The sequence below is a fragment of the Chaetura pelagica genome, unplaced genomic scaffold, assembly GCF_000747805.2.
Source record: "Chaetura pelagica isolate M959 unplaced genomic scaffold, ChaPel_1.0 scaffold708, whole genome shotgun sequence".
In the NCBI taxonomy this organism is placed as follows: domain Eukaryota; kingdom Metazoa; phylum Chordata; class Aves; order Apodiformes; family Apodidae; genus Chaetura; species Chaetura pelagica.
In genome coordinates, this window is record NW_009954405.1 from 127,166 (window position 1) to 137,970 (window position 10,805).

At 39.8% G+C, this 10,805-nt stretch overlaps 1 protein-coding gene across 1 annotated transcript in view; it reads left to right on the top strand.

Moving 5' to 3' along the window:
* Positions 1–2,548: 2,548 nt before the first annotated feature.
* Positions 2,549–10,805, top strand: part of FAM120B (family with sequence similarity 120B) — a 47,651-nt gene continuing 39,394 nt past the window's right edge. Inside the window, exons 1-2 of the mRNA XM_010004221.1 lie at positions 2,549–3,568; positions 6,773–6,953. Of these exons, the coding sequence (XP_010002523.1) occupies positions 2,549–3,568; positions 6,773–6,953 (1,201 nt within the window). The remainder of the gene's footprint in view (positions 3,569–6,772; positions 6,954–10,805) is intronic.

Below are 10,805 nucleotides of genomic sequence, written 5' to 3' on the forward strand. Positions count from 1 at the left end.
GCACGTCGGAAGGGCAGGACTTGGCTCCTTGTGCTGAGGGCCGCGGCGCCAGGGCTGGCGCTGGAGAACCTGTTGCGAACATCACAACATCCGTGACACCCGGCAGGATGAAGTGTAGTGGTGTCCTCTGCTGCCGTAGTGCCTCTCTCAGGATGTTTGTGTCTGTATCGAACTGGGGCAGGAGACGTTTTTAATTACTTCAGTTTGTGGGTAAATTTCTCTCCCCCCATGGAGTCGCGCACTTCCTAGTGCAGTCGAGATCCTGTGGGAACTTTGAAACCTCCATTTCACACAAGTAACATCAGAAATAAGCATCCAGCTGTAAATTGGTCATCTGTTGCACAGAATGTGCACGTTTTCTGCCCTTGGCAAGCTTAGCAGTACAGCTCAAAGCATTTTAGTTCTGATTCTAGCAGCTCTATTGAGGTGCCTCTGATGAAAATACTTGAGTTGGTAGATTTTACTAATTCGCTGCTGTCACAGATTAGAGGGTGTTTTCCTCTTCTGTAACAGGATGATTGACAGAATATAAACTCTTATGCTTTCAGTGAATGTGCTTGATAGCAATATTAGGAGGCTAGGAATGGCCAAAGTGCTTGCTTATGTAATTGGGTGTGACCTTGCTATTGATTAAGCTAAACAAGTACCCGTAATAGAAATGTTTCTGATAATCTGTGTATCATAGACTGGCTTAAGTTATTAGGCAAGAGGAGTGCTTTAAATACAGGTGTGAGGAGGTGGGAAAATATTTGTTTCCATTATAGTATGGCATAGCTGGCAAGTTGTTCACTGCACTTCTTGCTTTAGGTGGGTGGCCATTAGTATCAGAGTCTATACTGAATCATAACTGAAACAGATTTTCTGAGAATAAAGCTTTTTACCTCAATTTTTCATTGGAAAGTCCTTTAAAATAAAATGGTGCTGTGGTAGAGGAAATTGATGTGGTAGTAGAGGAAAAAGCACATCTAACGTAGAAGCTCTGCCAAAATTCTGTGCATTGAGGTTTCTAGAAATAAAAATTGAAGTCATCAGCAGTTTCATCCCACAACTAACTCTCCCTATGGAATGTGTACATTGGTTCATTTGGCATGCTTTAAGTTCTGACACAGAATTTGGAGACTCTTCTTCAATCTTTTGGTATTCTGTAAAATGAAAATAGATTTACTCCTTTTTAATTTTATTTTTTTTTATCTTCTATCTAATGTTTGCATGTGAGACCTTTAAAATAGATTGTTTCAAATTTGCTGTGCATGTTGGAAATCCCATTCAATATATAAACTTTGCTATTAACGGTGGATTTGTAGATTCACAAAATGCAGATAAACCTCATTCTTCAAACAGGTCTCGAAAACTATGTCTTCAAATGACAGGGCAGTAAACTGGATAGAATTTCTGCTTCAAAGCTGAACCAATACTGCCAAAACCATTGCAGTAGAGGTATTGCAGCTGGTGCTGTGTCAATGGGCTACTATCTGTAAGCTCAGTTACAAGACTGATTTCTAAAGTTGCTGACTTAAACTGAAGATGTTCAGATCCTTTTAGTGTGAAAATCAAGTCCTCGACTCCTCTGTTGCACCCTGTCAGCCGAGATATTATAAAGTGTTGGTATGGTTTGAGGGGGCCCAGGCTGACTTCATGGTATCAATATGAGGACCTCAGGAGAGGGTCTTTATGACCCTGAGTGATCTGGGTGGCAGAACAGAGAGAGGTCGATATTCCCTCCTATTTTGTACCATACTCTATAAAAGCCAGGAGGACCAGAAGCCTTCCACCACCCCTTTCCTGTTCCCTTCTTCCTTGCTGCTTCACTGTGTTCAGAGGTCTGGGAGAGAAGCTCCTGCTTTTCCATCAACTCGCCATGTGCTGCTCTGCATGATCCAAATACATCAGGTGCTGGGAAGATCTGTGGACCCTTTTCCCAAGTTGGCCATGCAACAAGGGACCTTTGGACATTTACATCTGTGATCACTGAGATTGTGTTTTGTGTATATTTGTTCCTCATCCCATGTGTTATTATCCCATCTTTCTTCTAGTAAATCTGTTCCAATTTTAACTTCCAACCTTGAAGTCTCTCTTCATTATTCTCCCTTTATCTTTCCCTTGGGAGCATGGAGGGGAGTAACAGAGAACAAATGTGTTCTCTGGTTTTTGGTTCGCCCTGAACCGAGATAAGCATTTCATTATATCTATAATTGGTTTTCTAGCAATGTGTACTTTTCTGTATTTTACGCTAGTAGTCTGAAATCTTTTAAGTCATGTTAATGAAAATCTTTTGGTACCTACAATTTGCACTGATATAAAATCAGATGTGGAGGGCAGGGTGAATGGGCATTTAAGTCCAGTTTGTTGATGGGAAGAAAACGAGTTCAAACTGTTTAAAGGCCAGGGCAACACAACAAGCTATTAGCAAAAGCAGAAAAATAACTGTGGTTTTCAAGCTGTTTGGCTCTTTTTTTTTTTGATTGTAGAATTTACTTATGCTTCTCAGTATTGCAATTTAGAATGTTGTTTTTCTTCTTTCAGACTGCAGGGAATTTCAGAGATCGCCATGGGCATTAAAGGTTTGCAGGGGTTTGTGGCAAGAGTTTGCCCCGATGGATGCAGAACAGTCGATCTGAGGGAGGTGGCAGAAAAACATCGCATCGATCATCCTGGTGTCCCGCCTGTTATCGTAGTAGATGCCATGTGTTGTGTTAAATACTGGTACACACCAGAATCTTGGGTCGCTGGTGGCCAGTGGCGAGAGTACCTCGCCAGTTTAGAGGATTTTATTAAAGCTTTTATGGCAGCTGGTATCCAGTTGGTGTTTTACTTTGACGGAGTGGTAGAAGAGAAGAAGAGAGATGAGTGGATCAAACGGAGGTTGCAGAATAACAAGGAAATAGCCAGAATATTTCAGTTTCTCAAGACTCACAGGAAACAACCAGGGCGAGAAATGTTCATGATTCCTTCAGCTTTGCCTACTTTTACACGTTTTGCCCTGAAGTCACTTGGTCAAAAAACAGTATGCACGTTGCAAGAGGCAGACTTCGAGGTGGCTGCGTATGGTTTGCAGCATAACTGTATAGGAATTCTTGGGCAAGATAGTGACTACCTCATCTATAATACGTGTCCCTACTTCTCCATTGAGAAGCTCCGTTTGGACAGACTGGTCACTGTTATGTACTCTCGAGAAGATCTTTGCCATACACTGGGTCTTAGCTTGACACACCTCCCTCTCTTTGCTTGCTTGGTTGGCAATGATGTTGTTCCAGAAAGACTATTGGAAGGCTTTTGGCATAAATGTTTAGTCAGCAGTCCCCACAAGAATAACAGCTACAACAGAAGAACAAACGTACTTCTAGCTGTAGCAAATTACATCTCAAAGGTTCCATGTTCGTACAGCAGCCTGAGACACTTGGAAGAGATGCTACCTTTAGGATCAGACAAGACATTACTTTGCAGAGGCGTGGAATCCTATCTTTTGCCAGGGCAGCAGTCTCCATGGATTCCTTCCAACTTAACAATTTGCCAAAAGTTCTTCTCTCAACAACAAACAGCGATGTGTCAAGATATGGAAATCTTTCAGGTACCTTGTTTTTTAAAGCTGAATGGTCACTTTATTGCTATGACGATGTGGTGAAAGTTGGTAATGAGCACACCAAACCTACTGATTTACATTTCCTTGAGCAAATCTTTTGTTGGTTAAATACAGCCATGGTTAGGACTGTCGCATGCATCAAGATGAAGGTAGATGAAACACGTTTAATCAAAAGTGATTCCTCTTTTTGAAGTTCAGGCAGGTCAAATAACAGAGAGCAGCTCCTGAGGTACTTCCCATGCATTGCACGATACAATGACTTGCTTTTTACTTTGAGAACCCACAGATCACTTGGAGCAGGTTAGCAGTCTGTGTGGCTGTGCCTGGCACATACAGTCAAGGTACCAAACGGAGCTGTGCTAAGAATGCAGAAGTTGAAATGGCTCTTGTGGAGGAGATGAGGAAATTTCCTATAAATCTGTATTTTGTCAATTTTGAATCAGGTTCATTATTCTTCAGATTAATTATCCCTAAATGAACCAAAAGCACTTCCAGTGCCTTGTTAATCCTTAAAGGGAAGGGTTGCTCTAGCAAGTTTCATGCATGGCTTCCCCCATGGGCAGAGGTGTGTTTGTGTTGGGCTAACCAATACACTCAGATTGGGTAACTCTGAGGGACTGGGTAAGGATTAGCTAGGGTAGCCTACCTGGCTGAAAGAAAATTGGGCTACCTTGCATCAGAGTTTATGTAGTAGTAGTAAGTCTAGAGTACAAATCTGTAAATTCATTGAAATTAAGACATCGTATTGAGAGTTAATAAAAAAAGCCTCTATTGAGGCAGTGTATTTTAGACCCTGTATTAGCTATCTATTACTCCCTATCTTGTTAAGTATCTGTAGCCTTTAAATAGTCTGTTTTTTTGTCTGTCTCTTACTTGATCATTATTTTTTAAATTATTTTTCTTTTTCCTCACATTAATCTGAAGTAATATTGTAACTGACATTTTTCTTTTCTAAAATTACTCTGAAACATTTAAAAGCTACATTGTAACCTATGCAATGCTCATTGCAGTTAAGTTGTGGGTATATTTGGGGGTTTTTATTAACCACACATGGATACAACACATCTCTTTTGATTGCAGTAGTTAAATAGAAGGCATTATTTTAAAATCCAGCCACTCTACATCCTAATAAAGTGTTGAAAAATATGTTTATGTTTGAAGTGCAAGGAAAAATAAACCAGAATGTAATTATCTAGGTTGGATTATGGCCAGGACAGTAGTGGTAATATCCTAACTCCTTAAGAGAATGTACCATGCAGTCTTTATGACAAGTGGCCATTATTTCTTGGCTTGAGCTTTCATTTGAAGGGTTGCAGTCTAGCATCGTGCTGAGCTACTTATGTAATGAAATAGTAATGTTTAGAAACTTTATAGAAGAATGCCTCACTGTTGTTGCATAAATCCTATGTGAAGCCAGACCGTGGGCCAAGGAAATTAGTTGAAGTTGTAGACATGTTAGTTCATGTTTTGGTTTTGTTGCAGGTGTTTAAATATTTGTAATGTGTGTGCTTTCCTTCATGTTTCGAAGCCTATATGTTGTTCTTCTTACCTTGCACATAATATGAACTGCACACAGAGCCCACTTCCAACCTTGAAGACAGCCTCGTGTTGCTGCTTCGCTCAGAAAGAAGAGCGTAATTTTCTAGCTGACTGTAGGTGTAAATCAGAAATATTTTTCAATATACAGCATTGAGTAAAGCAATACTTTTGAAATCAGCTTGTATTTTTTTTCAATACATAAGGATCTGTGTATTATTGACAAGTCAGTAGAAACTAATCTTTTCAAATTATCTGTGACAGTGGTTTTGTATGGCAGTGATGACAGTGGTTTTGTATGATGTAGTTCAATGTTTCATTCAAATCATGCTTAGAAATACTTAACTCTTTAGTTTTGTTTTATACAGAAGTAGATTTGGGTGATTACATTGTTTCCATATATTAGGAATACTGAGCTATTTCTTCCAGGGCAACCATTCCTTTATTGCTAGAAGAAAATTCTCTGTTGATTGGTGTTGTCCACAGAAGCCTGTCATTGATTTTATGCTTATGTGGGAATTTCTTTTGAAAGTATGACATTTCAGTGGAATTAATTTTGATCAGTAATGACCCAGTGATTGATTGCAGCTTTGACCCGCTAAGTTCCCAGGTTTGCAGATCGTGGTATTCTGCAGAAATGGTGCATTTGGCACTAGCCAGTGGTTTGGTAATTCCCAGAGGACAGCACAACCCAAATAATACAGGTAGTGTGACATACGCAGGGAATGCGGAGCAGAGAAACTTCAGCACCTGCTTGACATATGGCATGGGTCCAGGAGAATTTATTAGTGGCAACTCTTGGAAATAATTGGCTCCACTCATCTTTTGAATGCACCTATTGTTTCAGTCTGATATTGTGAAGTAGAAAATCTGTCTGTCTCTGCACTTGGCCACTCCAGGTTCCAGTCCAGGTTCCAAATGCCTCAGAGCAGCTTTCTTGCTTCTGCATCTAAGCTGTGCCAGACCAGCAGCCCCTGAGGCTTCTTCTAGCCAGCTGCTGTAGCCAGATGTATCTGCATACACTGCATGGTTAATATGCTCCCTTGGTGATGCTGTAATTTCTTTTCAGGAACAGCCTGCAGACTTGGTTTTCCTCACTAGAGTAGACTGTATTTCTCCTCTTGGAGAAGAGCTATTGCCAAGTAAAAGTGTGGTGAAGCTAAAGTGTTGTAATTCCACCATGACGTGAACTATGCAAAGTCAGATCAGGGAAGAAATGGAGCTGCCTTACATAGTGCATCTTGCAAGAAAATAGAAAGTTTGGGTTTTGGCATGTCTTCACTCACTATTTAAAGAGGAAAGATGTGTTTTCAGGTGAGTCAAGAAGGGCAGCTCCTTTTTCTATGTCTGAATTAAAGATACTTTAAAGAATAATTACTCTCTAAAAAACTGTCATTAAAGCCCCCAAGTTTTAAGAATTCAAGGAGGGGCTAAGAAAGGCAATGATGGGTCTCCAGGGGCTTCCTGTTCACAAAAGTATGGATGTCTGAAAGTATGCTATACTGGTGTTATTTGAAACAGCACTTGTTCCCCCACTGGTCATTCTCTCCATTTCCACTGCTAGAGAAAGTAGATTCCCTCAAAAAGTGAATACATTTTATTACTTCTTGATTCTTCTTGATTTTAGATATAATGCCTTCTTCTTTCTTTGAACAGTTAGCTAAAGAACAGCATATCCGATCTGAAAATTACACAATCTTCAATATCCTGAGTAATGGAGAGATTAAGTGCAGCAACTCTTTGGAAGATGACTGTGATACAGAGATTCCTGGACAGGCACTTATCTACCGCCCTGCTCGTCAGCATATTTATTCTGTCTTGTTGGAGTCTGGAACAGGTAAGGATTAAATCACTCACACTGTTATTCAAGAATATGTTCAATTCTGAAATATGAAATCTTGAATTAATTTTGTTCAGTGGCTACCTCAGCATGGGATTTAGGATAAAAGCTGGGAAACAGCTAGGAAAATGTGACAATTAAATTGCTCTTTTTCTACATGTTTGTGCTTTTAAAGAGATTTTTTTAAATTAAGGGGTTTTTTCCCTCATTAAATGGGAAGTGGTGGAAATTGCTAATGACCAAAAGATTGAGCAAAACACTGACATTTAGAAGATTTTAAAAATGTGAGAGAATATTAAACCATATGTTGCTTTGATAAGTGTAGCTGCTGACAGATTAGTGAGTTGTATTATACTTGCAGTGCACTATTAGAGTTTTACCTTCTGTTGATTTTAAGTCTGCAATTTTAAGAACAGAGTCAGAGTTTACAGAGTCATTTGGAGAGAGTAATGAAAAGCTCAACACTAATCATGTATATCTGTAATTTTTCATTTTTCGGCCTACTGCCTTTCAATTTTGCAGTTATAACTTGGTTGGGTTTTGTTTATTCCTCTAAGCAGCATGATATTAATTGAAGTTTTCAGAAACACCCAGTCCAAGACATCTAATTAACAATTGTTGCTGTGAGATGGTGGGGTAGTAGGCAGTGTTACAGTGTTTGTAGTACTCAGATGAAGATTAGAATTGAAACACAGAAACATTAATTTAGAATCTTATTGAAAGTGAAATTTGGATGTGAAAAAGATCTTATTTTAAGAATATTATTCTAGAATAAAACCACAGATAACATGTATTATTTGTTCTCAGTTCATGCTTCAAATTCAAGAGGTAATTTTCTAAAGTAAATCATAGGGCACCCTCAATCCTTAATCCTTCCAGAAAGGTAGGTGGAGTATGTCTACATGGGCAACCCTATTAAGTCTGCATTTTTAGTGCACGTACCTACCTTTAACCGCTTTAACTAGGTCACTTCCTAGCAGTTAATGGGTTGGTATTTTGTTCCAGTGAATAGTTGCTTGCAAGTCAAGACTGTAGATAATTAATCAGAGTCTGTATGGGAATTAATAAGTAAAAGTCAGCATTATTTTTTTATTAATTTGCTGCTAGACCAGCAAGAAAGTTCTCTTCTTTACAAAATAAGTAGAATAAGTAGAATCCTTGCCAGTTTCCTTCAGATGAAGTAAAGTTGACTGGTTTTTGTAATTTGATGAGGGGTAGGATGGGAAGAAGTAACCTACACTGTATGTAGGTTATAGTATAATGTAGAATTACTTTGGAATAACATTAAAAAAAGAAGCTTACTGGAAGGAGCCAACCAGTAAAATTAGTCCATGTGGAGTAGTGAAAGAGTTGTTGGTGTAGGTAATTTGAAATGAACTTAGCTAACTCTACACAATGTTCTAGTTCGCAATGGAGATGTATGCGTTAGTGATTGTCTTTTTTATTCCCTAAGACCCTTCAATTACAAGATTGGAAACTGACCTCTTTGCACTTTGCAGATCTTCTTATTTACTGTTAAATAGGAATAGCAAACAGCTGACATTTAGTAACAACAATGGTTACAGTTTTAGTAAGAAGAGGTTAAAAAGAATGTAAACTCTTTCCTCTACCCTGAAACAAGAAACTGTTAGTCTTGAATGTCTAGGTCGAGATTTCCAAGAGTGCGTAAGAGACCCAAGAATTCATAGGAGCTCCTTGTTGTCATATTCTTTGAAATCACCTGCCCATACCATGCCACTTTGCCTGAAGTCATAGCATGATAAACATTTCTTCTGCTGTCAGTGCCAGTTTAAGTAATTATCTTGCACAGCCACTCATTTCAGTCCCTGTGCAATCTCTCAGTTGTGCTGATGCAGCTGTTTGTGCAGCTGCAAAGTGGCCTAGTTTGAGAAACAGAGAATAGCTGCCCTCTCTCTTCCTTCCCTTTCTTGCAGTCAGGTAACCAACCTGGTTTTGTTTCCCCATCTGACTCTTTGTGTAGCCACAAACAGCTGTTGTGAAACAGCCCGAGGGAATGTTAAGGAGTGGGAATTTGCAAATCAGTGGTTAGCTGTTAAAAATTAGCAATGCTGCTGAAAGAATAGCTTGTGAAGCTTTTGCCTTTGCTATAGTTTAGTGTATGGTACCCATATGTGTACCTTTACTCATGGAAATGTTAGAATCACTGCCTTTTTTTTGACCCTACAAAAAAAAACAACAACTGAATTGATGGTGATCCTGTTTCAGATCATTACTTGGGATATTGCATATAATTATATCCTTAGAAAAAAAGTACTATTAGAAACATTCAAGTAGGAGAAGAAAATAAAAGTAAATAATGCACCTTGACAGGCCAGCCTTTCTTTTGTGTGCAAGGAGTTGAGAACAAAGCCGGCAGGTTTTGGCAAGAGCTCAGTCCCCGCCAATACCTGCACCTGGGTGGCTGTTGCCAATTAGGAGGTTATGTAATGTAGCCTGAGCCTGTGGCCAGCTCCTGGAAGTCCTGGCATCACTCCCAGTTCTAACATTAGCAAGCAAGACTGACCCCCACTTTGACACTGTCAAAAACCATCTATTAGCAGAAATGTTGGCATTTATCACTCAGGAGGGCTGGTGTTGTTGCAGGTGTAGAGGAGCAAAAATAATGGTGTTTCCAACTCTTGTGTTTTAGTGTTTTGCAAATTGCTGAAATTTTTCTTAAAACTGCCTGAGCTGTGCTTCTACAGGTCGTTCAGAATCTGTTTAAACAAAGGAACTGCTATTCTTTGAATTTCACTGGTGATATTCCGTATATGCATTGTTGGGAAAAAAGTTTGAGAAAGTACTGTTTTTTTCCAGAGGTATTTCCATTCAGGGAGGGTTGGCGCTTAGTAATCGCATCTCTGTTTTGTTCTTGGTATGTTAATATGCTGTCAGTTTGTAGGACCTTTCTTTCAGCTATATTTGTTTGGCTACTTATGTGAATAGTCACATACTTTCATTACTAATGGATTGTAACAGTGAGTGTCACTCAGCTGATGTGCTGTTACATCCTATACCAACATTCACATAGATTAAAAGAACAAAACTAGATGTTTCCTCTTGACTTTTTTTTTACTGTGCTTGAGCTTGATGAGTGATATAAAAATGTTCTTTCACAAGTACTTGGAATCAAAAGGCATTTTGATAAGTTGCTTTGTGAGTTGTGAAACTCATAAAGATGTACTCTACCTCCCAACTTCCCCTCAGCAAAGCTTTTATACTTCCATTCTCCTTCCTAGCATTCTCTTAACTTCTCCCCATGTCCTTGACAACTCCCTCTTGCAATATATGGTGTTCTCAACTATGTTTCTGATTATCTTATGCTCTACCCAAATCTGGGGGTACTAGTGGATCAAAAGCTGAACACGAGCCACCAATGTGCAGTTGCAGCCCAGAAGGCCAACTCCATCCTGGGCTGTATCAAAAGAAGTGTGGCCAGCAGATCGAGAGAGGTGATTCTGCCCCTCTACTCTACCCTGGTGAGACCTCACCTAGAACACTGCATCCAGCTCTGGTGCCCCCAGTGCAAGAAAGTTGTGGACCTGTTGGAACGTGTCCAGAGAAGGGCCATGAAAATAATCCGAGGGCTGGAGCACCTCTCTTATGAGGACAGGATGAGGGAGTTGGGGTTGTTCAGTCTGAAGAAGAGAAGGCTCTGGGGGGATATCATAGTGGCCTTCCAGTACCTGAAGGGGCCTAGAGGAAAGCTGGGGAGGGTCTTTTTACAGGGACTTCCAGTGAGAGGACAAGGGGTAATGGTTTTAAGCTGAAAGAAGAGAGATTTAGGTTAGAGATCAGGCAGAAATTCTTCAGTGTGAGGGTGGTGAGACACTGGAACAGGCTGCCCAG